The following is a 27,804-nucleotide window of genomic DNA, read 5'->3' as shown; positions in this document are numbered from 1 at the left end:
AAAAACATGCGCATCTGGGCATTGAACACTGCTGTAAAGCTGTCAGCAAGGATCATTCCAGGTAAGACTTGTTCTAGCACACACGCTCAATTGCCAGAGGTAGGTTATAGGTTTAGAATGGTTCCTAAATCCTCCAAGTACAGTAGTGTACCAAGTTTTAAAAATTTAATGATATTCAACTTTAAAACAAACTAATAGTAAAACTGCCTGTAACCAAAACACTCGGTAGTAATTGCATCAAAGGATCTTTCAAGTCATCTTCAAACCATTATCAATACTACCAATAACTCTGAAATCGAGGAAAATCATTCGTGAATCAGTTTCCAAAATATTTTATTTACATTATTAAAAACATTTAAACACTTAAATCATAGCCACTAGTATATCCAACAAATCCACTTATGGATTACAATTTCAAGCTTAACCATTTACGAATCTATCGTATTGGAACCCAACTCTGTAAAACATCTGCGTACTTCTTCCTCTCTGAAAAGTGAATAAAAAAATAAATTTAGAGAACATTCTAATTTGGAAATATGTGATCACTACTTTACAACATTCTTAACGTAAATATGTTTATTTGAAAATTTGTTATTAACTAGAGACAATCAATTTCTGTTACAGGCTACCTAGTTCACACATCAGTCACATTTTATTTTCAAACCCTACTGAATACTTTATCTGCACTTGCTTATTGCACAATTCACATGATGTATACGAGTTAGAGAAATCTTTGTCAAAACTTCATACATACAGTAACACATTTTAGAGTTTTATAAGAACTTTTGATCACTAAGGGAAGCATCCAACTCATACAGTAACCATTTTTTTTTTTTACTAACTCCTGAAAGCTCACTAGTCTACATACTCTTGTTTTGCTCATTTTTGTGAAATAATTGGAAAAGGTTATAGGTGAAAGGCTGAGAACTATTATAATTGATAATTTTCACTTCCCTCCCATAGGAGTTACTGTCAACAAGAGCATTTATTATAAGTTACATATATGAGATTACCATGTAAAGAGTAAGATATTATAGGGCCTCAACAAAGTACTCGGGTAAAGATAGTAGGTCTTCAAGAAGGTAAGTACCATGACATATTATATGGAAATTAAGAAAGCAGAAGGTACCAGAAAGATTAATAGAGTTATGCTACTGCACCTTAATTCATAATCATAAACTGATAACATTCTAATTAATGAGAAGTATTCAGGTGAAGACTCATTTAGAATAGGAAGCATTCCTTCTAAGAAAGAATAGATCCAACAATCACTCTTAAAACTTTACAACATCCATAATTTATACAATAGCTATTTGTTCCCTTGGGTAAAAATAGTATGGCAATAAAATAATTGCATGAACCGGCTTCACTGTACCCATATTACCACAATCATTCTTTCAACATAAAATTAATAATGAAATGACAACCACTAAAAGTAGGGAGGCAAGAGGGAACCATCCATAAATCTGAGCAGATAGGGAAATGATTACATTTTTAAACTGTTCATTAAATATCAAAGATTCATGCTCCGTGTACAAAGTTCCCCCAGATAAAGGAAAGGTGTTAATTCTATAAATGAAGTGCATGAAGTAAAGTAGAAATTTGATTTTCAAATCACATTCCATCAGAATGACAAGAAATGAGTAACCTACGGAACCAAATCTCACAGCAAATAATTGTAAATGATAAATACCAAATAGAAGGAATTAACAAGTGAAAGGTGTCATCAGATGAACAAACCAACCCAGGAACTTTATAATAAATTACCTAATATCAAAAAAGAAAAAGCTTAAGTTATAGTCCTGACATACCATTCAATTGGTGTCATCAAACGTATGATGAATAGAGTACTGTATTAATGGCCTATCATGACAAGAATTAGTAGTACAGAAATTTCTAAAAGATCCTTTTAAACTCTAGTATCTTTGATACTCTGACCAAAGAGAATGTCACTTTTCTGTAAATAGCAAAATAAAATATTAAACCCCCTAAAATATTCATGTACCTCACCAAAACTGATCATACATAGTAAAGGGAAAGAAATGAAACTTGTCTATTCAAGAACCAAAACAGATTCTGCTTCAGAAGTTAAATCTGCAATCCCCTGCACATAATGGACTTAAACTTTGCATGTTTCAAGGATTTACCAAAGATTTTACTGAATAAGATTTATTGCAGACTTAATTTGCAAAAGTATGACAACTTAAACGCAGAATAAATAATACCCAGTCTCATAAACACACAAACATTCAATTGGAGTCCTATAACATAATTAACATACCAAAGACAAGACCTGAAGAATGTGATAAAATAAAAAAAAATTGCACCTATACCCTTCACATGGTTAACCAAATAAACTATTAATTCATTTTCTAATGACATAAAATAATACAATATATCAAGGAGATGAATTTTAAAACCAATTTTTACTTTTCCTAGCTATACAAACCTAAGTCTTAATAAACATGGCATCTTCAGCAGATCTGGAACAGCCATTGAAATCGTTAATGGGGAAGTAGCTCCACTCACTCTTGTGTCATATATTAAACTTTTGATTCTTGGCTCATGACTAGGAAAGGTGGCTGAAGTGGGAAGTTTAACTTTAAAGGACTTGGGTTTGTAAAGCTAGGAAAATTACTTTTAAAATTGGACATTTGTTCCTACAAATATACAAACCTTTTTGTCTTTTAAAATAGGAAAACTTATTTGTTGCTGGGAAGAAGTCCACTAGCACCAAACAGGTAGGTTCTTTTTTTTCCCCTGGAACATGCCACTCTCCCTAGTCCCACATGGGAGCGAGGAAAATTACTACAGCATCATATAAATGAGTAGACTGATAGGGATTGCCTAGTACTTGATGAATGAATGAATCTCTCTCCCTAAAATGGTTAATGCTGCCTGGGACTAAATATCTGATGTATGGTGGCCAATGCGTACTCATTCAACCATCCCTCCCCCCTTTAAGAAGGATGGGAGAGAAATAACAGATCCAGTCTAATTAGAAGGGTCCTCAAAAATGTAGCTTACCAGTATTGATGTTTTCCATCATGTAATTGCTCAAATGCTTCATTCTCAAAGGAAAGAAAAGAAGCAATAGAAACAGTCATTCTACCTTTCCTACAGATTTACATTGAACACATTGCTTTAAATAATATGCTTTCTGTCCCATGTGGGAATTGGGCTGGCTACAGAACTACTTGAGCAGCTCCTTCACCCTTTGTCCAACAGCACGGCTTAGGAGTCTGGACACGGGGAATCAAAATATTAGCTACCAGCTCTCTTAAGAGACACACGAAGTGCTTGCCTGCAAGACCTCAGAAAAGCCAAGTCTCCCGAGGGGTCACACTCATAAGTAGCAGTCTCCACAGCAACAGGAGAGGTTAGCTATAATTCAGTTACAGAATCCACCCTTTACACCTCATTTACGTATATATTGCTTCCCCTACATAATAAAGAATGAAGGCAGCAATCATTCATTCAACTGAAAGAGCTAGGAAAAGAATTAACAGCCTCTGTCAGGACACAACTTAACGTTTGGTCTGTACTACAGTTGCCGCAGGGATTCCGAGTGAAATAAGCTCCACCCCTGATGATATCATAGCCAATCACGTTGTCTTCCACATTAGCAACAGTAACAATGCATGCCCTTAAAAATTTAAAACTATAATACCTAATAATCACTTAAAGGGGATGTGTAGTGACTGCTGTTAATGTGGGAGATAACATGATTAGCTATGATATCGTGTAGGGGTGGGGCTTATTTCGCTCAGAATCTTTGCTTAGACTATAGCTGCTCCCAAAGAAAAAAGTGAAGTCTGCCAGGAAAGTGGACATGGATACTCACCCACGTTCACCATTTGTCATTGCCCAGTAATAGGGTTGCCTAGTAGCCTATTACATAATTGCCAGTTAGGTACCTTTACCATTCTTTTTGGTCGTAGAGATCAACATAGGATTAAACCCCATATAAATAACTCTGAAGTTTGGATCTGCATAAAACTAAGTAGAAAATTAAGAACCCCTTCTTACCAATTGGAGGAAAATCTTCAGGGTGAGTAACTATATAATTATAGAGCATAAGATCACGATGTGCTGCCTTTCTCTTTCCATAACTATCAGCAGTAATTCCAAGAATCACGCCTATTGCGCCCCAAAGAATATGCCTCTGAATACCTGAAAAGACAGGATATCATTAGTAAAAACAAAGATTATATTAAATATTGGTATAATATATTTATTTTGCCGGGTTGGTATACAATTCAGATCAGTAAAATTATCATACTACTTTATTAAATGTTTATAAATTGTTCAATAAACAAGCTGAATAGAGTGTGATAAATATATTTTTTAATTGTTTCCTAAAGAAATGATAGTTAGTGAATAGCCTAAGCTATGTGAGGGTATCCCAAACTACAAATCTAATCCTGAATAGTTTATGCAAACAATGACAGTTCAGTCATGCTTACCAGCAAAATATAAGAAATGACGAGACCAACAGATCGTGAGTTGTCAATAATCCCACAAATTTTCCATAACTTGCACGTCTTTAAGGATTCGAAGAAGAGAGGCACCACCATGTTTAGTGGGGCAGAACACTTCATGTAGAGAAGTCTTTCTAATCATTTCTTACAAAAACAATGTACCCCTCCAAAAACAGAAAGAATATATATGTAAAAGAACAAAATTATAAAGAGGAAAATAGGGAATATTTCATCAACTTCCCATTTGACTCAATGTCTCTCGAATCACTGATAACAAAATCAAGGCAAGCAACTAGGATGATATATAAAAGCACAGCAAGATCACTCTTCAAAGGTTAAAACATCCATACTGTGCTAAATAAGACAACAGCAAAAGCAGCAATGAGATTTGGATTGACTGATGCTGAAGCAAAGCGGTGTAAGAAAGTCATCTGGTCAACCCAAAAAATGGCCAGAGCACCTTCAGTATCCTTAAGGGCAGCTTGAGAACATTTTAGTGCAGCAGGGGAACTGCATTAGTGCCTAGGGGCTGGTCAATGAATGTGCTATACAGTAATAACCGTAAATAATAAATTACCAAATTTTTCCAAAAGGTCATTAGGAACACCTCAGTAGTTTGTACTATTAAAGTAGAATGGTTCAGTAATTACTTGCTCGAATACCATGTATTTGTTGAGATAAAACAATTTGACATACTGTATATTCCACACAAATTCAAAAAGATTTTTCCACTATAAAGTACCATACCAATGCACAATGAATGAGTTCGGAAGGATCATGAGGTTTAATGTTTCCTATAGGCTGTTTTTAAGCAGGCAAAGGATTGCACCAGCCTGGTTCCCACTGATTAGATGACAGTTATGTCTGAATTCAATACTTTTCTGTTCACACAACTACAGAATTGTGAATATAATGATCAAAATTTAGTAATATGTTATTTTCATTAGTAAAATAAATTTTTGAATATACTTACCCGATAATCATGTAGCTGTCAACTCTGTTGCCGACAGAAATCTACGGTAGGGATACGCCAGCGATCGCTATACAGGTGGGGGTGAACACCACAGCGCCATCTGTGGTCAGGTACTCTAGTACTTCTTGTCAACACCACCTCAATTTTTTCCTCGGTCCACTGGTTCTCTATGGGGAGGAAGGGTGGGTCAATTAAATCATGATTATCGGGTAAGTATATTCAAAAATTTATTTTACTAATGAAAATAACATTTTTCAATATTAATCTTACCCGATAATCATGTAGCTGATTCACACCCAGGGTGGTGGGTGGAGACCAGCATACATGTTAACACAGAAGCTAAGTATCCCGTATTTTATTTTATTAGTTATTCAAAAATAACATAAAATAAATAAGTACCTGGTAAGGAAGACGACTTGAACCATTACTCTGCCTTTATTAAGTACGTCTTTCTTACTGAGCGTAGCGGTCCTCTTAGGATGCTGAACGACTCTTAGGTGCTGAAGTATAAAGGGCTGCAACCCATACTAAAGGACCTCATCACAACCTTTAACCTCGGCGCTTCTCAAGAAAGAATTGACCACCCGCCAAATCAACAAGGATGTGGAAGGCTTCTTAGCCAACCGTACAACCCATAAAAAGTATTCAAGAGAAAGGTTAAAAAGGTTATGGGATTATGGGAATGTAGTGGCTGAGCCCCCGCCTACTACTGCATTCGTTGCTACGAATGGTCCCAGGGTGTAGCAGTTCTCGTAAAGAGACTGGACATCTTTGAGATAGAATGATGCGAACACTGACTTGCTTCTCCAATAGGTTGCATCCATAACACTCTGCAGAGAACGGTTCTGTTAGAGGGCCACTGAAGTAGCCACAGCTCTCACTTCATGTGTCCTTACCTTCAGCAAAGCAAGGTCTTCTTCCTTCAGATGAGAATGTGCTTCCCTAATCAGGAGCCTGAATAGGTAAGAAACTGAGTTCTTAGACCTTGGAAGAGAAGGCTTCTTGATAGCCCACCATAAGGCTTCTGATTGTCCTCGTAAAGGTTATGACCTTTTTAGATAGTACCTAAGAGCTCTAACTGGGCAAAGTACTCTCTCCAGTTCGTCCCCCACCAAGTTGGACAGGCTTGGGATCTCGAACGACTTAGGCCAAGGACGTGAAGGAAGCTCGTTTTAGCAAAAAACCGAGCTGCAAGGAACATGTAGCCGTTTCAGATGTGAAAACTATGTTCCTGCTGAAGGCGTGGATCTCACTTACTCTTTTAGCTGTTGTCAAGCACACGAGGAAAAGTTTTTAATGTGAGGTCCTTAAAAGAGGCTGATTGGAGAGGTTCAAATCTTGATGACATAAGATACCTTAGGACCACGTCTAGATTCCAGCCTGGAGTGGACAACCGACGTTCCTTTGAGGTCTTAAAAGACCTAAGGAGGTCCTGTAGATCTTTGTTGGTGGAAAGATCCAAGCCTCTGTGGCGGAAAACCGCTGCCAACATACTTCTGTAACCCTTAATCGTAGGAGCTGAAAGGGATCTTACGTTCCTTAGATGTAACAGGAAGTCAGCAATCTGGGTTACAGTGGTACTGGATGAGGAAACTGCATTGGCCTTGTACCAGCTTCGGAAGACTTCCCCTTTAGACTGATAGACTCTGAGAGTGGATGTCCTCCTTGCTCTGGCAATCGCTCTGGCTGCCTCCTTCGAAAAGCCCCTAGCTCTTGAGAGTCTTTCGAAAGTCTGAAGGCAGTCAGACGAAGAGCGTGGAGGTTTGGATGTACCTTCTTTACGTGAGGTAGACGTAGAAGGTCCACTCCTAGAGGAAGAGTCCTGGGAATGTCGACCAGCCATTGCAGTACCTCTATGAACCATTCTCTCGCGGGCCAGAGCGGAGCCAACCAACGTCAGCCGTGTCCCTTTGCGAGAGGCGAACTTCTGAAGTACCCTGTTGACAATCTTGAACGGCGGGAATGCATACAGGTCGAGATGGGACCAATCCAGCAGAAAAGCATCCACGTGAACTGCTGCTGGGTCTGGAATCGGAGAACAATACAACGGGAGCCTCTAGGTTATCGAGGTAGCGAACAGATCTATGGTTGGCTGACCCCACAGGGCCCAAAGTCTGCTGCAAACATTCTTGTGAAGGGTCCACTCTGTGGGAATGACCTGACCCTTCCGGCTAAGGCGATCTGCCATGACATTCATATCGCCCTGAATGAACCTCGTTACCAGCGTGAGCTTTCGATCTTTTAACCAGATGAGGAGGTCCCTTGCGATCTAGAACAACTTCCACGAATGAGACCCTCCCTGCTTGGAGATGTAAGCCAAGGCTGTGGTGTTGTCAGAGTCCACCTCCACCACCTTGTTAAGCTGGAGGGACTTGAAGTTTATCAAGGTCAGATGAACCGCCAACAGCTCCTTGCAATAGATGTGAAGTGTCCTTAGCTCCTGATTCCATGTTCCCGAGCATTCCTGTCCGTCCAAAGTCGCACCCCAGCCCGTGTCTGATGCGTCAGAGAAGAGACGGCGGTCGGGTTTCTGAACAGCCAAAGGTAGACTTCCTTGAGAAGAAAGCTGTTCTTTCACCACGTGAGAGTAGACCTCCTCTCTTCGGAAACAGGAACTGAGATCGTCTCTAGCGTCATGTCCTTTATCCAGTGAGCCGCTAGATGATACTGAAGGGGGCGGAGGTGGCGTCTCCCTAACTCGATGAACAGGGCCAGCGATGAAAGTGTCCCTGTTAGACTCATCCACTACCTGACTGAGCATCGGTTCCTTCTCAGCATGCTCTGGATGCAATCTAGGGCTTAGTAGATCCTTGGGGCCGACGGAAAAGCCCGAAAAGCTCGACTCTGAAGATCCATACCCAGGTAGACAATGGTCTGGGATGGGACGAGCTGGGACTCCTCAAAATTGACCAGGAGGCCCAGTTCCTTGGTCAGATCCATAGTCCATCTGAGAATCTCCAGACAGCGACGACTTGTGGGAGCTCTTAAAAGCTAGTCGTCTGACGGAGCCGGACACAAGATCATGGTACTGCTGCACAGTCTGTGAACTGTCAACCATGGGGAAGCGAGGAAGTACAGTGACAACCCGAAGCTGTCTAGACTGTCTGGGTCGTACAGACAACTCCTTATCGGGTTGCTGAGGTTGCCGCACTGCGTCACAACAAGACACTTCTGCTGGTTGTTGAACGTCTTCCCAGTGACACACTGACTCCGTAAACAAAAAATCCTCTAACAAGGACTAAGCTTGGACTGCATGTCTTGCAACACAGCTCAAGGTCTATGGGAGCAGGTGTGGTAACAGACGGGGTTAGCGACTGAAGTGGAACCATTACCCTCCCTGGAAGCATGCTATGCTTAAATAAAAGTCCATAGGAGGCTAAGCAGCTAAAGGCTCCTCTCCAAATGACAGAGTCCTCAAGGGAAAATCAGAAGGAGGGAGAATAGCACTTTCTCATCTACAGGAACCATATCCGAGAAAAGCTAAGTTCTCTCAGTGAGGGTTTCACTGGTGCAAAAGCAGCAGACTAGAAGGCAACGTTATGAAACTGCTTGACAGTCTAGTGAGTTGGCAACAACCAAAGATGTGTGACTGAGAAGCATGCGGTAAGGTATGCAGAGCATGCTGTATGTAGAGCATGCTGTATGTAGAGCATGCTGTAAGGTAAGCAGAGCATGTTGCATGGCGTGCGGCTTATGCTGCATGGGATGAGGCTCATGCTGCATGGGATGAGGCTCATGCTGCATGGTATGAGACTCATGCTGCATGGGATGAGGCTCAAGCTGCAAGGGATGAGGCTTATGCCGCATGCGTTGAGGAGGATGCCGCATAGTATGAGGCTCCTGCCTCATGGGTTGAGGCGGTTGCCGCATAGCATGAGGCTTTTGCCTCATGGTTTGAGGAGGATGCCGCATAGCATGAGGCTCCTCATAAGCATGAGGCTGCCTCATGGGTAGAGGAAGATTTTTTAAAGAAATCTGAACCTGACACTAATCTAGCTGTCCGAGGATTTACCTGGTGAGACATCAGTCTCTTTACCAGCGAGTTTTACCAGATTTCCCCGGGCCACCACGTGACACAATTGGTAGTAATTCATTCAAATTACCCCTAATGAGTCAATATGGATAAATATCAACACAACATCGTGTTCAAATAGAAATAAATTTCTACCTCATACTTGGGATCGAACGCTAGCCCCTTCTAATGAAAGGCCAGGTCGAAACCAACCATGCCACGAGAGCCCATTCAAGAGTTGAGGTTCTTGCCTCAAGAGTGGAGTTGGCTGCCGCAAGAGTTGAGGTTGCTGCCTCAAGGATGGTGGAGGTTGCCGCAACGCAAGAGGTTGCTGCATAGCGCTGGTATCTGGCAACTCCCAATGCGGCAGCTCACGCGTGGAGGTAGGTTGAGGAACCTCAACATCATACGTCTGGCAGGGTGGACTGCGCAGAGGTGGAGTTGAGGTTGCTGCCTCGAGGATGGTGGAGGTTGTCGCACCGCAAGAGGTAGCTGCCTCGAGGATGGAGGAGGTAGTCGCAACGCATGAGTCTCCTACCTCAAGGGTAGAGGAGGTTGCTGCAAAGCATAAGGCTCCTGCCTCAAGTGTTGAGGAGGTTGCCGCGTGGCAAGAGGCTCCTGCCTCAAGGAAAGTGGAGGTTGCTGCACAGAGCTGGTATCTGGCAACTCCCAATGCGGCAGCTCACGCATGGAGGTAGCTTGAGGAACCTCAACATCATACGTCTGGCAGGCTGGACTGCGTAGAGGTGGAGGAGCGCTCGCAGGAGGAGGTGTGTTAACCTTCTCTGCCTGAAACTCCTGCATCAACACCGCAAGCTGAGACTGCATTGTCAGCAGCATAGACCACTAGAGTTTAAGAAAGACAACAACAAACGGAGCTACTGTCCGTTGAAACTGAGGGTCTAAAACAGCTGGTGCGGCTACAGACGGAGTTACTGTCTGTTGCGATACCACCTTGCCTCTCTGGGAGGTGTGCAGTTGTCGTACTGCAGCAAGTCCGAACTGACCCAGTGCTAATGGCACCACCTAGGAGTTGGACTTGCGCGGAAGGGACCGACTTGCACTTAAAAGCTGCAAGATTTGGTCCATGGTTTCTGCGAGAAACCTCTTCCGCAGACGAGGAATAAATGGGCTCTCTCGTCTTTGTGTGGGTGGGGTGATCACGTCGGCTACGTGAGTTGGTTACACCCGAAACCACGGAGGGAAACGTCTGTTCGTCGATCAAGGCCTGCTGAACCCATAAGTCCTTCGACATTACTTCTCCCCTGGGCTTGGGAGCTTGTAAGAGGTCCCAGACTAGGCGAACAACTGGCACGAACAGACGAACCCTCGAACGCAACACTGTAACACTTTGCGCTTATCACTGTATCACTTTTGATTTTCTGTTTGCACTTATTTCACTGAACTCGAAACTTTAAGTGGTTTGTACCTGAAACACGCAATTCTATCCTTCATTAAAAGTTAGTAATTGCGAAAACAGTATTACAATGTAACAGAAAAACATAATGAAAGATAAATAATTCAGTGGCTGGAAAAGAGATTAAACACTAGATCAAATAAACTACGTTTAAAATCTCTCACCGCATAAAGTCTGAGAACAAGAATAAAACTCTAGAAACGTTTACCTTCTTCCCCTAAAGAGACTAGGGAGAAGAGCAAAAACGATAACAACGTTACCCGCTTGAACGAAACGTTTATCCTCCTCTCTCTCCCTCCGTCTCTATCTCTCTCTCTCTCTCTCTTGACTTAGCACCTGAGAGAAGAGCCCAATTATATATATCGTTAAAACATATTATTGTTAAAGGAAAAAAACTGAAAGGTTTCCCAAATAAAAAGTTCCTTTATTAGAATAGAACCATTTAAGCTAAGAAAGAATGAACAAAACGCTAGAATCGGTTTACTCTTACTGCAACGTGACACCGTGATAGACTCTCTCTCTATCGTAACGATAGAGCGCAAGTTGAACGTTCTGAACGTCAACAACTGCAGAGACAAAACAAAACGTTAGTTCAACTTTGAAAACAGTACAAGACTATCAAAGAAATTCTTTCAAAAACATTAAAATAGCATAATATGTTAACAGGTAAAAACGAAATGACGGGCTCAAAGTTAATTAACTTCGGTTCCAAGAAAAGACCGCCTACTATAGGAAAGGTCGAATATAAACAAATATAAAAATTAATTTTAATAAGTTTATAATAAAAGGAAGTTAATCAAAGAGGCCTATAAAAGGCGGAGAGATATAAAATAAATCTATAACTTTGTTAAGCAAAATTAAGAGAGTCTATACTCTCTTCGACACCAACACTTCCGTCTAAGGGAAGGGTCGGCCATTTAAAAGTGAAAGAGAGTTCATACTCTCTTCGTACCAAAATTAAATCAAAAATTAAATCAAATTAATTCCAAAAACTTGCTAAGCTAATGATATAGCTTCCTGAATAGCGAAGGCTAAACTCTAGAGCAAATACATCACCAAATCGTGAGCAATAACTCCAGAATCAACAGCGTATCCATGTAGGTCTAGCCGGAGGCACGACAGAGGAAAAATTGAGGTGGTGTTGACAAGAAGTACTAGAGTACCTGACCACAGATGGCGCTGTGGTGTTCACCCCCACCTGTATAGCGATCGCTGGCGTATCCCTACCGTAGATTTCTGTCGGCAACAGAGTTGACAGCTACATGATTATCGGGTAAGATTAATATTGAAAAACACCAATACTGACTTCAGGAAATATAAATATTTTGAGATGAGAAAGAGGAATAAATAAATTACCTAGATAATAAAGACCACACCTAGATCATAGAAAACTGACAAGCTTTCAATGCATGAATTTAAATGTTTATTTTCTATTACAGTAATATTCTCTGAGAAAAGCACGACAGTGCTATTAACAAGACAGTTGAAATGCATTGTAATTTACTCTAAAGGTTGAGAAGAAGGCTTAAAAACAAATTTTTTTTTTTTACAAAATTTGATTTAATTGGGAAGTTGAGAAGCAAATTGTGGTTGGAACAGCTTGTAAAATGACATCTTCCCATGCCTCTTTAAGGTATACATATTCTTAACATTGTATGGATCTCGATATGGGTAACTCGGGTAAAAACAATGAATGGGGGCAGAACTTGAAATTTTTTACTTGCAACTATATACAGTTGAGTAACAGAAATGAAATAAAAAAAAAGGAGGATACTCGAGTTCTATATATTTGAAATGGATTTACATATACAGGTAGGTACTCTTATATACAGTACATAACCTCTTTTGTTTAGATTAGAGAATAAAGTACTTGTAATGTTAAAAATACATATTAACTATCTCAACAATAACACTAATGATTTGCACAGTGAATATTGCTAGAAAATCCCAATTTCTTTTAAATTTAATTTGTATTTTTCCTGACTATACAAACCCGAGTCTTAATAGGAATAAGATTTCAGAAAAGCTGGAACTCGGTTATTAAAATCTATAAGGAGGTGTTGAATCCTCATCCCCTTTCCAACACAAACAGTAGCCAATTTAATCTTGACCTAAGACTTGTGGGGAGGTTGAGGCAGGAAATGTCAAGTGAAGGAAAATGTCATTTTCATTAGTAAAATAAATTTTTGAATATACTTACCCGATAATCATGTAGCTGTCAACTCTGTTGCCGACAGAAATCTACGGTCGGGATACGCCAGCGATCGCTATACAGGTGGGGGTGAACACCACAGCGCCATCTGTGGTCAGGTACTCCAGTACTTCTTGTCAACACCACCTCAATTTTTTCCTCGGTCCACTGGTTCTCTATGGGGAGGAAGGGTGGGTCAATTAAATCATGATTATCGGGTAAGTATATTCAAAAATTTATTTTACTAATGAAAATAACATTTTTCAATATTAATCTTACCCGATAATCATGTAGCTGATTCACACCCAGGGTGGTGGGTGGAGACCAGCATACATGTTAACAAAGAAGCTAAGTATCCCGTATTTTATTTTATTAGTTATTCAAAAATAACATAAAATAAATAAGTACCTGGTAAGGAAGACGACTTGAACCATTACTCTGCCTTTATTAAGTACGTCTTCCTTACTGAGCGTAGCGGTCCTCTTAGGATGCTGAACGACTCTTAGGTGCTGAAGTATAAAGGGCTGCAACCCATACTAAAGGACCTCATCACAACCTTTAACCTCGGCGCTTCTCAAGAAAGAATTGACCACCCGCCAAATCAACAAGGATGTGGAAGGCTTCTTAGCCGACCGTACAACCCATAAAAAGTATTCAAGAGAAAGGTTAAAAAGGTTATGGGATTATGGGAATGTAGTGGCTGAGCCCCCGCCTACTACTGCATTCGTTGCTACGAATGGTCCCAGGGTGTAGCAGTTCTCGTAAAGAGACTGGACATCTTTGAGATAGAATGATGCGAACACTGACTTGCTTCTCCAATAGGTTGCATCCATAACACTCTGCAGAGAACGGTTCTGTTTGAGGGCCACTGAAGTAGCCACAGCTCTCACTTCATGTGTCCTTACCTTCAGCAAAGCAAGGTCTTCTTCCTTCAGATGAGAATGTGCTTCCCTAATCAGGAGCCTGAATAGGTAAGAAACTGAGTTCTTAGACCTTGGAAGAGAAGGCTTCTTGATAGCACACCATAAGGCTTCTGATTGTCCTCGTAAAGGTTATGACCTTTTTAGATAGTACCTAAGAGCTCTAACTGGGCAAAGTACTCTCTCCAGTTCGTCCCCCACCAAGTTGGACAGGCTTGGGATCTCGAACGACTTAGGCCAAGGACGTGAAGGAAGCTCGTTTTAGCAAAAACCGAGCTGCAAGGAACATGTAGCCGTTTCAGATGTGAAAACTATGTTCCTGCTGAAGGCGTGGATCTCACTTACTCTTTTAGCTGTTGTCAAGCACACGAGGAAAAGAGTTTTTAATGTGAGGTCCTTAAAAGAGGCTGATTGGAGAGGTTCAAATCTTGATGACATAAGGAATCTTAGGACCACGTCTAGATTCCAGCCTGGAGTGGACAACCGACGTTCCTTTAAGGTCTCAAAAGACCTAAGGAGGTCCTGTAGATCTTTGTTGGTGGAAAGATCCAAGCCTCTGTGGCGGAAAACCGCTGCCAACATACTTCTGTAACCCTTAATCGTAGGAGCTGAAAGGGATCTTACGTTCCTTAGATGTAACAGGAAGTCAGCAATCTGGGTTACAGTGGTACTGGATGAGGAAACTGCATTGGCCTTGTACCAGCTTCGGAAGACTTCCCCTTTAGACTGATAGACTCTGAGAGTGGATGTCCTCCTTGCTCTGGCAATCGCTCTGGCTGCCTCCTTCGAAAAGCCCCTAGCTCTTGAGAGTCTTTCGAAAGTCTGAAGGCAGTCAGACGAAGAGCGTGGAGGTTTGGATGTACCTTCTTTACGTGAGGTAGACGTAGAAGGTCCACTCCTAGAGGAAGAGTCCTGGGAATGTCGACCAGCCATTGCAGTACCTCTATGAACCATTCTCTCGCGGGCCAGAGCGGAGCCAACCAACGTCAGCCGTGTCCCTTTGCGAGAGGCGAACTTCTGAAGTACCCTGTTGACAATCTTGAACGGCGGGAATGCATACAGGTCGAGATGGGACCAATCCAGCAGAAAAGCATCCACGTGAACTGCTGCTGGGTCTGGAATTGGAGAACAATACAACGGGAGCCTCTAGGTTATCGAGGTAGCGAACAGATCTATGGTTGGCTGACCCCACAGGGCCCAAAGTCTGCTGCAAACATTCTTGTGAAGGGTCCACTCTGTGGGGATGACCTGACCCTTCCGGCTAAGGCGATCTGCCATGACATTCATATCGCCCTGAATGAACCTCGTTACCAGCGTGAGCTTTCGATCTTTTAACCAGATGAGGAGGTCCCTTGCGATCTAGAACAACTTCCACGAATGAGTCCCTCCCTGCTTGGAGATGTAAGCCAAGGCTGTGGTGTTGTCAGAGTCCACCTCCACCACCTTGTTAAGCTGGAGGGACTTGAAGTTTATCAAGGCCAGATGAACCGCCAACAGCTCCTTGCAATAGATGTGAAGTGTCCTTAGCTCCTGATTCCATGTTCCCGAGCATTCCTGTCCGTCCAAAGTCGCACCCCAGCCCGTGTCTGATGCGTCAGAGAAGAGACGGCGGTCGGGTTTCTGAACAGCCAAAGGTAGACTTCCTTGAGAAGAAAGCTGTTCTTTCACCACGTGAGAGTAGACCTCCTCTCTTCGGAAACAGGAACTGAGATCGTCTCTAGCGTCATGTCCTTTATCCAGTGAGCCGCTAGATGATACTGAAGGGGGCGGAGGTGGCGTCTCCCTAACTCGATGAACAGGGCCAGCGATGAAAGTGTCCCTGTTAGACTCATCCACTACCTGACTGAGCATCGGTTCCTTCTCAGCATGCTCTGGATGCAATCTAGGGCTTAGTAGATCCTTGGGGCCGACGGAAAAGCCCGAAAAGCTCGACTCTGAAGATCCATACCCAGGTAGACAATGGTCTGGGATGGGACGAGCTGGGACTCCTCAAAATTGACCAGGAGGCCCAGTTCCTTGGTCAGATCCATAGTCCATCTGAGAATCTCCAGACAGCGACGACTTGTGGGAGCTCTTAAAAGCTAGTCGTCTGACGGAGCCGGACACAAGATCATGGTACTGCTGCACAGTCTGTGAACTGTCAACCATGGGGAAGCGAGGAAGTACAGCGACAACCCGAAGCTGTCTAGACTGTCTGGGTCGTACAGACAACTCCTTATCGGGTTGCTGAGGTTGCCGCACTGCGTCACTCCAAGTCACTTCTGCTGGTTGTTGAACGTCTTCCCAGTGACACACTGACTCCGTAAACAAAAAATCCTCTAACAAGGACTAAGCTTGGACTGCATGTCTTGCAACAAAGCTCAAGGTCTATGGGAGCAGGTGTGGTAACAGACGGGGTTAGCGACTGAAGTGGAACCATTACCCTCCCTGGAAGCATGTTATGCTTAAATAAAAGTCCATAGGAGGCTAAGCAGCTAAAGGCTCCTCTCCAAATGACAGAGTCCTCAAGGGAATATCAGAAGGAGGGAGAATAGCACTTTCTCATCTACAGGAACCATATCCGAGAAAAGCTAAGTTCTCTCAGTGAGGGTTTCACTGGTGCAAAAGCAGCAGACTAGAAGGCAACGTTATGAAACTGCTTGACAGTCTAGTGAGTTGGCAACAACCAAAGATGTGTGACTGAGGAGCATGCGGTAAGGTATGCAGAGCATGCTGTATGCAGAGCATGCTGTATGTAGAGCATGCTGTAAGGTAAGCAGAGCATGTTGCATGGCGTGCGGCTTATGCTGCATGGGATGAGGCTCATGCTGCATGGGATGAGGCTCATGCTGCATGGTATGAGGCTCATGCTGCATGGGATGAGGCTCATGCTGCAAGGGATGAGGCTCATGCCGCATGCGTTGAGGAGGATGCCGCATAGTATGAGGCTCCTGCCTCATGGGTTGAGGCGGTTGCCGCATAGCATGAGGCTCCAGCCTCATGGTTTGAGGAGGATGCCGCATAGCATGAGGCTCCTCATAGCATGAGACTCCTGCCTCATGGGTTGAGGAGGATGCCGCATAGCATGAGGCTCCTGCCTCATGGGTTGAGGAGGATGCCGCATAGCATGAGGCTGCCTCATGGGTAGAGGAGGTTGCCGCATAGCATGAGGCTCCTGCCTCATGGGTTGAGGAGGATGCCGCATAGCATGAGGCTCCTGCCTCATGGTTTGAGGAGGATGCCGCATAGCATGAGGCTCCTGTGAGGTTCCTGCCTCAAGAGTTGCGTCTGCCTCAAGGGTTGAGGAGGTAGCTGCGCAGAGAGAGGCTCATGCTGTGAAGAATGCGGTTGCTGCATGCGTTGAGGCGGCTGCCTCATAGCATGAGGTTCCTGCCTCAAGAGTTGCGTCTGCCTCAAGGGTTGAGGAGGCTCTTGCCTCAAGAGTTGAGGTTCTTGCCTCAAGAGTTGAGGTTCTTGCCTCAAGAGTTGAGGTTCTTGCCTCAAGAGTTGAGGTTCTTGCCTCAAGAGTTGAGGCTCTTGCCTCAAGAGTTGAGGCTCTTGCCTCAAGAGTTGAGGCTCTTGCCTCAAGAGTTGAGGTTCTTGCCTCAAGAGTTGAGGCTCTTGCCTCAAGAGTTGAGGCTCTTGCCTCAAGAGTTGAGGCTCTTGCCTCAAGAGTTGAGGCTCTTGCCTCAAGAGTTGAGGCTCTTGCCTCAAGAGTTGAGGCTCTTGCCTCAAGAGTTGAGGCTCTTGCCTCAAGAGTTGAGGCTCTTGCCTCAAGAGTTGAGGTTCTTGCCTCAAGAGTTGAGGCTCTTGCCTCAAGAGTTGAGGCGGTTGCCGCATAGCATGAGGCTCCTGCCTCAAGGAAAGTGGAGGTTGCTGCATAGCGCTGGTACCTGGCAACTCCCAATGCGGCAGCTCACGCATGGAGGCAGGAGGAGCCTCAACATCATACGTCTGGCAGGGTGGACTGCGCAGAGGTGGAGGAGCGCTCGCAGGAGGAGGTGTGCTAACCTTCTCTGCCTGAAACTCCTGCATCAACACCGCAAGCTGAGACTGCATTGTCTGCAGCATAGACCACTAGAGTTTAAGAAAGACAACAACAAACGGAGCTACTGTCCGTCGAGACTGAGGGTCTAAAACAGCTGGTGCGGCAACAGACGGAGTTACTGCCTGTTGCGATACCACCTTGCCTCTCTGGGAGGTGTGCAGTTGTCGTACTGCAGCAAGTCCGAACTGACCCAGTGCTAATGGCACCACCTAGGAGTTGGACTTGCGCGGAAGGGACCAACTTGCACTTAAAAGCTGCAAGATTTGGTCCATGGTTTCTGCGAGAAACCTCTTCCGCAGACGAGGAATAAATGGGCTCTCTCGTCTTTGTGTGGGTGGGGTGATCACGTCGGCTACGTGAGTTGGTTACACCCGAAACCACGGAGGGAAACGTCTGTTCGTCGATCAAGGCCTGATGAACCCATAAGTCCTTCGACGTTACTTCTCCCCTGCTTGGGAGCTTGTAAGAGGTCCCAGACTAGGCGAACAACTGGCACGAACAGACGAACCCTCGAACGCAACACTGTAACACTTTGCGCTTATCACTTTATCACTTTTGATTTTCTGTTTGCACTTATTTCACTGAACTCGAAACTTTAAGTGGTTTGTACCTGAAACACGCAATTCTATCCTTCATTAAAAGTTAGTAATTGCGAAAACAGTATTACAATGTAACAGAAAAACATAATGAAAGATAAATAATTCAGTGGCTGGAAAAAAGACTAAACACTAGATCAAATAAACTACGTTTAAAATCTCTCACCGCATAAAGCCTGAGAACAAGAATAAAACTCTAGAAACGTTTACCTTCTTCCCCTAAAGAGACTAGGGAGAAGAGCAAAAACGATAACAACGTTACCCGCTTGAACGAAACGTTTATCCTCCTCTCTCTCCCTCCGTCTCTATCTCTCTCTCTCTCTCTCTTGACTTAGAACCTGAGAGATGAGCCCAATTATATATATCGTTAAAACATATTATTGTTAAAGGAAAAAAAAAAACTGAAAGATTTCCCAAATAAAAAGTTCCTTTATTAGAATTAAAACCATTTAAGCTAAGAAAGAATGAACAAAACGATAGAATCGTTCTACTCTTACTGCAACGTGACACCGTGAATACTCTCTCTCTATCGTAACGATAGAGCGCAAGTTGAACGTTCTGAACGTCAACAACTGCAGAGACAAAACAAAACGTTAGTTCAACTTTGAAAACAGTACGAGACTATCAAAGAAATTCTTTCAAAAACATTAAAATAGCATAATATGTTAACAGGTAAAAACGAAATGACGGGCTCAATGTTAATTAACTTCGGTTCCAAGAAAAGACCGCCTACTATTAGGAAAGGTCGAATATAAACAAATATAAAAATTAATTTTAATAAGTTTATAATAAAAGGAAGTTAATCGAAGAGGCCTATAAAAGGCGGAGAGATATAAAATAAATCTATAACTTTTGTTAAGCAAAATTAAGAAAGAGAGTCTATACTCTCTTCGACACCAACACTTCCGTCTAAGGGAAGGGTCGGCCATTAAAAGTGAAAGAGTTCATACTCTCTTCGTCACCAAAATTAAATCAAAAATTAAATCAAATTAATTCCAAAAACTTGCTAAGCTAATGATAAAGCTTCCTGAATAGCGAAGGCTAAACTCTAGAGCAAATACATCACCAAATCGTGAGCAATAACTCCAGAATCAACAGCGTATCCATGTAGGTCTAGCCGGAGGCACGACAGAGGAAAAATTGAGGTGGTGTTGACAAGAAGTACTGGAGTACCTGACCACAGATGGCGCTGTGGTGTTCACCCCCACCTGTATAGTGATCGCTGGCGTATCCCGACCGTAGATTTCTGTCGGCAACTGAGTTGACAGCTACATGATTATCGGGTAAGATTAATATTGAAAATCTATTTGTATAGTTATGAAAACTATAAATTATTTCTAAAAATTTCTGATTTGCTCCAACTCGAATGCAAACCCTGGTCCTTTAATAGGAGACTTATCGCTTGGAGGGACGAAGTTCCTATAACGAAGATGGCTGGTTTAAAATTTTGGGATATCACACACTAGGACCTGTTGAGGTACAGAGGTAATGACTACTGTACACCTAACAACCTGAAGGGACTTAACCTGAGAGATGGTGTCTCAGGTGATAGGTTAAGTCCCTGTCGATACAACAGACGGGGACAATAGGTAGGACTGACTCTTCTGAGGCCCGAATAGTGTCCTTTACCTTCACCTGTCTCTTGGGAGATAGGGTGGGAGTTTGTACCACTGAAAGACAAACAAGAGAGCACAAGGACCTGTGGACAGATGTCCTTAAGTAGCTCGTCAATACAAAACAAGGAGTCTCTATGAACTTTTGATGAAACAAGGGAAGATATTCTTGACCCACCACATGAATAAGAAGGGAGGAAAGAGCTTACTCTCTTTTAGGGGTGGAATACCAAGGTCTTCATGCTCGAACAATGGGAAGAGAAAGGGGAACATTGCCCTGAAGCTTATATCTTGTGATTGCCAGACTAATATCCTGAAGTCCAGTATGAAGGGTCTGAGTCCCTGGTTTTCCTGGGACTCGGTGTCCTAAGTGACAAACAAACATTCCCAAGTGGAACAATGGCATGACTGATGACATAGCGTGTGAAGACCTTGCGCTGGGTGAATGAAAATACAGTGTACTATGTGTGAAGGCCTATACCTGAGAAAGTTTGAAAACAAAGACCTTGCTGAAGGTAAGAAAAAGCGTGGGGAGTGAGAGCATACAAACTGTGCAAGTGGAAACCTGCATGTGGATTCCTGTGTGAAGATTTGTCTCTGGTAGACTGTGTGAAGGTGATCATGCGCGTGGATCTCATTGGCGATGTTATCTCCCATTGTCTCATAGCTCTTGTTTGGATAACTCCTCTGCCTTGAGTTGTTGTCATGGAAGTCTCGCTGTCAGACAAACGTAGGGGACAACGGGTACCTGTAGAAGGAGCAGAGGCAAATTTATTTTGTACCACCTGATCCTCACAAAGATTAGAGAGTATCATAAGCTTGTAAAGGGAGGTCAAAAGCAGCAGAGGTGAGGTCAAAGGTAAAGTACTAGACCGAGGAGGAGGATATGGTCTCTTCCCTACGTTGCCAGAAGTCGTCATCAAAGGGTTCCTTACCGGCAGCACCAACACAAAAGAAGAGGAGGATCGAGGATAATATCCTACTGGAGGTGGGGTATCAGATGAGGAAGGCACAGCAGAAAAAGCCCTGGGTGTCCTAGCATCAGCTAAAACCCTCGGCAGCTTCCTTACGGACAGAACATAGGTCCGGAATCCTGGAAACGACAGTGTCGGTTGTTACAACAGTGGGCTCACTTTCAGGGGGAGGAAGGTGATTAATCCACCTCATCTGAAGCTTGCCCTGAGGACAGATCAAGGTCACTCGCTTTCTTCGGTTTTCCTCTGGAAGACTCAGCTTTAGAGGAAACCAAAGAAGATGTATCAGTTTGAGCAACGGAGGGCAAGAAAAGAGAGCCAGAGGACTTCTTTGGTTTGGAGGAAGCCCCAGGAGCTAAAGAGTCCCTCTCAGACTAATTCTTCTGCCATACTCAGACCACTGCAAAGGTGACCGCAACCTGCACGCATCACAGCATGATGACTACGAGCAGTCATGCACCCTGCAAAAAGGGCACAAAGCTTTAATGTGGATTTCCCATTACAAACACAGACAATCCAAAAAGAAAAGGTTAGAAGGGCTCACATTCCACCAACCAGTAACTAATGACTGCTCGTTATAAATTTATCAGCCGAGATCCAGCTTTGCTGAAAACTCCTACTAATGGACAAGGAGCCTTCATGGCGATCGCTCGCGAGTTTTTGGAGTCTGTCGACCGTCGGAGACGTAAGCTATATATGTATATTCACCGGCTAAGTTTAATATTTAAAATAACCCAGTGAGGAAAGGAAACAAGGAAAAATAAAATATTCTAAGAACAGTAACATCAAAATTAATATTTCCTATATAAACTATAAAAATTTTAACAAAACATGAGGAAAGGAAATAAAATAGAATAGTGTGCCCGAGTGTACCCTCAAGCAAGAGAACTCTAACTCAAGACAGTGGAAAGCCATGGTACAGAGGCTATGGCACTACCCAAGACAAGAGAACAATGGTTTGATTTTGGTGTGTCCTTCTGCTCTTAGAGCTGCTTCCCATAGCTAAAGAGTCTCTACTACCCTTGCCAAGAGGAAAGTAGCCCCTGAACAATTACAGTGCAGTAGTTAACCCCTTGAGTGAAGAAGACTGTTTAGTAATCTCAGAATTGTCAGGTATATGATGACAGAGGAGAATATGTAAAGACTATTTGGTGTACGTGTAGGCAGAGGGAAAATGAACCGTAACCAGAGAGAAGGATCCAATATAGTACTGTCTGGCCAGTCAAAGGACCCCATAACTCTCTAGCGGTAGTATCTCAACGGGTGGCTGGTGCCCTGGCCAACCTACTACCTCAGTACTGAATACAGAGATTTCACCCCACTTTTTTACAATATATTGAAAATTCTATAATTGTGAACATGAAACTCCGGGATTCAGAAAAAATATCTTTTTGGCCAATCGATCATAATCAGAGAAGTACAAATTTTCCTGTTTGAGAAATACAAACTTTAGCATCAGTACGTGAAAAAGTTTAATCATGATTATTGAATTTCACTAGTCAGTGCCCTCCTACTTCTAAAGAAACAGCCTCTAATGGACTAGCCAATCGGAAACATATAAAATTGGAATGTTGACCACTTTCTGTGCCACAGCCAGGGGTAAATTTATAGTAAAGTACAATATCCTTAATGAAGAATACAAGAAGTGTTGCTGGTATAGGGTATTTATTGAAATTTAAGCAATTCCAATCAAAATATTTGGAGGGAGATCCATCTATCTAAAACTATAGACATCTTGAAATTCTAGAGGTTAGGAGTGAAAAACACTATCTTAAAGGGAATCAACTAAATTACTGCAATACGGCGTGGGGGAGTAGTAGTAGAAATGTCTTGCAACCATTAATTGTAATTCAAAAAAGACTGGTAAGAATCATAAGCTCCAGTGATTACTTAGCTCATACATCGCCACTCTTCCGGTCTCTCTCGATATTGAAGCTGGAAGACACTTATAAGCTCTCCTTAATGAATATGATGTTCCAAACACTTATTTTGAACAAATTTCCAGATTTAAGACGAAAAATAATTCAGGAACAATCAGTTCATCCATATGGAACAAGAAATTCAAACTTAACTCTTCCTTTCATACGTATTAATAGATGCGAGCAATCGTATCTATACCAAGGTATTAAACTTTGGAATACTCTGCCCGCTTATCTAAAGGCACTGCTTAGCTTTCGGTCTTTTAAGAAATCATATACAAATCTCCTGTTATCTGGGTATTAAGCTTTATTAATGAGTATTTATACTTGCCTACCTAACCACAACGCAAGTATGTTTCATTGTTTAGAATATTTTTTTATTTTTAAAACTAGTTCTTTTACTGAGTTTTTTGCTTAATATCTACAATTTTTCAATGTATATACCATTAGCTTTCATATACCATCTTTCTTTATCATATAAATATGCATTTCCATTTGTTTTTAGGCTAAGATTCTCATTTATATGTATCTATTTGTATACATATGATTATGTATATGTATGCGTACATTTTGTATATCTATATCCATATTTATTTTATTTTTTATTTTTACTTAATTGATGATATTATTTCGCTGTATTATTGCCCGAAGAGCTCTGCTCCACATGGGCTTGGACTGAGTCTTTTTTCCTTTTTGTAAATCTTTGAATGTAAATATTTTTTGTCCAATAAACATTATTATTATTATTATTATTATTATTATTAACTAAACGGTTACAACCTAACCTAAGGTTCCCGATTTAACCAAACCTAAGACATGTATCCTTCCATATGGGGGAGGGGAGGAGGACTTCCTTCAAACTCCCTTAGACGTTCGTGTCATTAACTTAAGTAAGACTAGTTTAACCCATCCTCAAAACAAAGTAAAATTTCCCATTAATTAATATCATCTAAAGTGTTCAAAACATAATAAAACCCCAGTAACACTTGTTATTCCGTCAAACTGGGAAATAGCATCTGTTTTGGGATGATAATAAACGTACAGTTTCAAATTTACCATTTTCGGAGGTGAGACTAACATTACAGAACTGTAGTAGAGGTGGAGTTAGCAATAATAAATGTGAAGGCAGTAGACTGGCCAAGAAAAAGTCACGTAACAATTGAAAATATCTATGAGTATTAATAATACTATAAAGAATATGGGAAATCAGTGTTGGGACAGCTGCAACACCTGTCGGGAGTTTTAAGAACTTTTCTCGGAAGCTATCCGTGTCATGGGTGAACAAAGCAAAATTAAAAGTCAAATAAATAAAAGTAAGAGTAAAAAGAGATACATTTTGCAAAAATAAGCAGTTGTGTTATTAGTAGCCCCTTACTATCAAGTTATAAGGGTACATAATATTGTAATGAGTTTGAAGATATCTATTTGATTATTTAATTTCCAATGTCCTTACTATTATTGTATGCAGTATAAAAACAAAGCTTTTTCAATTCTGCTTTGCTTATAATGAAAGCAATGGGATATGACCAAGCAAAGAGAATCACTTTGCTTGGTCATATCCCTTCCTAACCTGTCTTAGATCAGTGTGTCCTTATTTACCAGAGGGGACTACACCTCTCTAACAGGACAGAGTAGTGCATAGCAGGGAAAAGACCTTAACTAGACTTATAAATTCTATTTAATGTATACTTTAATTTCTATTGAAACTGGAATTCACCATAAGCAATGGACAAGTGCAAGCTATTTTGGCATTTTTCTCTATATAACTAATTGGGGATGGAGCATAGTAACTCCCATATTGATCAACTAAAACCTGAACATAATTTTCAAAGTCCATTTTTTACTTGTGGGAGAATAATTATGGGTTACAGCGCATGCATTGCTTGCATTTGCTTTTGACAGCTTACCGTTTTTTGTATGATGTAATCATTTGCTGGCTTTTATTTACCAATTAAGAGCTTCCAAATATTTATGCATAAGTTCCTGGGTATTGTTTTACAAGAGCCACTCATTTTCCCCATTCGCTTCAGTTCTACAATGACTATCACCACAAGAAGTCTTCCACAGGGGAATCTATTCTATATCAAAATTTAATGTATTATAATTTACTTCAGTCATTAATTATGTTTAAAACATATTCTGGTCAGTAGCGACCAACATGGATTGCGAGCGCAGCACATCTATGTACCATTTTCCAGAACAAAGGGACAATGAGATATTTACTTGCAAGCAAAGCAAGTCATGGCAGAGCAAAAACCATTTGAGGGACATGATGTGAATTACTGACATTATGATACTTCAATTTCATGTCACACAAACCATTTATTTTTTCAACTAGTAAATGGATAAATATGTGATAACGAGTATGAAAAATATATGGTTTATGCATTAGGCCAGAAATTAAATATCGCATATTCACCAAAGTTGGAGCCTTTGTATAACAACGGACAGGACCTCCCCTGTGCATGGACCACCACCAAACCTATTCTAAAAGCCATGTCTTTACCTAATGGGAGGGGGGGGGGGGGCGGAGCTGCCCCTTAAGACTACTGTATTTATAGCAATAGGGCTGAGAATAAAGTTTATAAGATGCTGGTTTAGTATGTGGCCTACCTGGCTTGTTAGGTTAGGTTAGGCCACATAGAATTTCGGGTAATTTTTTATTGTATTACAGGGTGAGATTTCGAACAGATAATATGTGTTTTCCTATGGTAAATAACGTGATTTAACCGAATTTGCTGTTCATTTCAATCGGAAACAAACAGATCAACCAATTCGGCTAACTTTAAGTTGCACGGTGTCACTTCTCTTACGAATGTACTGCGAACGATAACATTAGCAACGTTACCAATAATACACAGTGTTACCAACGTTGACGTATGGTACACAGAGTTACCAACGGCACGCTGACATTACTAACGATAGCAATGGCAGAGGCTCCCTAGGTTAGGTGGGTTTGTTAGGTTCTCTGCCCTTTTTGTACTTTTTATATATTGGGTAAAACTTATATGGAGAAATTATTTAAAATTTGTATGGAAATATCGGAGCCTCTGCCGTTTATGGGGACAGCCCTTTGACCGGCCGAAAATCGAGGTAAAAAAGTCCGAAATCGGCTCTTTTTTACGGGAATGATTTGTTAAATAATGTAGATTGACGGGACAGTATTAAATTGTAAAACTGAATGTTTCTTGAAATCGAGTAAAAAAAGTCCAAAATCTGCTCTTTTTACGGGAATGATTACATGACGTGTCCTTGAAAACTACATACTTAACTAAGGGGTAAATATGTAGATTGACGGGACAGCATTAATTTGTAAAACCGAATGTTTCTTAGACTGGGATGACACGGGCTCTGTCTATCGGGAAAGTTGGAAACTAAGCAGGAGCTACCCGTGACTTGCGTACGGACCATGCTGAACTTGGAAAATATTGCCGTGGTAAAGGTAAATTGTGTTATTAGTCAAAACGATAAATTAACATCATATTATGGTATGTTAGAAAATTGTAAAGAACATCAACCCCATAATGAAATACGATTTGGCTAGTATTAAGAAAGATATCCCTGTCCCCATAAACGGCAGACACCCCACGGAATTGGGTAGGCCATATTCGAATGTAGGCCACATACTAAACCAGCACCGTTTTATAAGACATGGCCATCCTCATACAAACAACCTTCAAAAAATTTTACAAGGTCTATTAGATTACATTTATGAATAATCAGCCTTTGCAAAATAAATTAGCAGAATCTAGTCGATATAAACTTTCAATGAGCCAAATAAGATGAAATAGGCGAGATGCCAGTAATCTACTTGCTACCTGGAATTACATCAAAATTTAGAAATTACAAACAGAAAAAAAAAAAAACTGAACATTTATAAATAAAATTCCGCAGCTAGCATACAGTTTACTTAAATATAGGGTCATATCGAGTCAGTGACCTGGAAAAATAAATATTAGAAAACGACGAAGGAAGACACCAGTCGACCACTGTACGGCTCCCTTAGAACACTTACCGCTGAAAGCTGGTCTTCTTTGGAGAGAATTGGCGAAACATGCAAATAATACTCCTCCAACACCAACAGTAGCGGGATACCACAACCTTCTAGGACCAACGTCTCGGCCAGGCCGATCTGGGTTAAAATACTCAGCAGGGTCAATTTCGGTCCTTTCGTCAACCTCCATGATGTCGTCAGTGTTGCTAGAATGGGTTAGTGTAAATATCCCCAAAACGCATTATAAAAAATCCCCAAAACAACCCAAAAATCCCAATTTCCACAAATATATTTTTTTTTCTAATTGTGTATACTTTACTAATATAGAAATTACTCACTATACTTCATGCAAGTGCAAGTAAATTAATTGCAACGCCAAAAGGGTTTACTCATCTCTGTTTCTTCTTTATAGAAATTTGTACAGAATATCCCCATCAGACACCAAAACTCCCCAAATCTAGGAATAAATTCCCAAATCTGGCTACACTGGTTGTCGTCTGCGGCAAGAATATTTGTGGATAAATATTTTATAGATGGTATTGTTATCTACTTTCTTTAACATGAGTGTTTTAAACTAAATATATTCTTCAGATAAACAATTTTATTGTTAAAAATATAATCCATTATATTTATGATTTGAGAATCACAGACCTGCAATAATACTTAGAAAACTATCGGTGTCTTTTG

The 27,804-nt window shown here is 41.5% G+C and overlaps 1 protein-coding gene across 1 annotated transcript; it reads right to left on the bottom strand.

Moving 5' to 3' along the window:
* Positions 1–316: 316 nt before the first annotated feature.
* ND-B14.5B (NADH dehydrogenase (ubiquinone) B14.5 B subunit) lies at positions 317–27,335 on the bottom strand. Its single transcript, XM_068385288.1, has 3 exons — positions 27,139–27,335; positions 4,030–4,173; positions 317–486 (listed from the first exon to the last, which is right to left on the bottom strand). The coding sequence occupies exons 1-3, from the start codon at positions 27,305–27,307 to the stop codon at positions 437–439; spliced, it is 363 nt and encodes a 120-aa protein (XP_068241389.1). The 5' UTR covers positions 27,308–27,335; the 3' UTR covers positions 317–436.
* Between the last annotated feature and the right edge of the window lie 469 nt (positions 27,336–27,804).

The sequence above is a fragment of the Palaemon carinicauda genome, chromosome 13, assembly GCF_036898095.1.
Source record: "Palaemon carinicauda isolate YSFRI2023 chromosome 13, ASM3689809v2, whole genome shotgun sequence".
NCBI classification, from domain to species: domain Eukaryota; kingdom Metazoa; phylum Arthropoda; class Malacostraca; order Decapoda; family Palaemonidae; genus Palaemon; species Palaemon carinicauda.
The sequence above is the reverse complement of the archived record's forward strand: the minus strand, read 5'-3'. Positions and strand labels throughout refer to the sequence as shown.

Bases quoted from the DNA above. Each gene is read 5' to 3' on its own strand.
- ND-B14.5B (XM_068385288.1), bottom strand. From the start codon at position 27,307: ATGGAGGTTGACGAAAGGACCGAAATTGACCCTGCTGAGTATTTTAAC. The intron at 4,174-27,138 runs GTAAGTGTTCTA...CTGTCTTTTCAG, and splicing joins AAGAAGACCAGCTTTCAGCG to GTATTCAGAGGCATATTCTT. The intron at 487-4,029 runs GTAAGAAGGGGT...TTCACTTTTCAG, and splicing joins TGAAGATTTTCCTCCAATTG to AGAGGAAGAAGTACGCAGAT.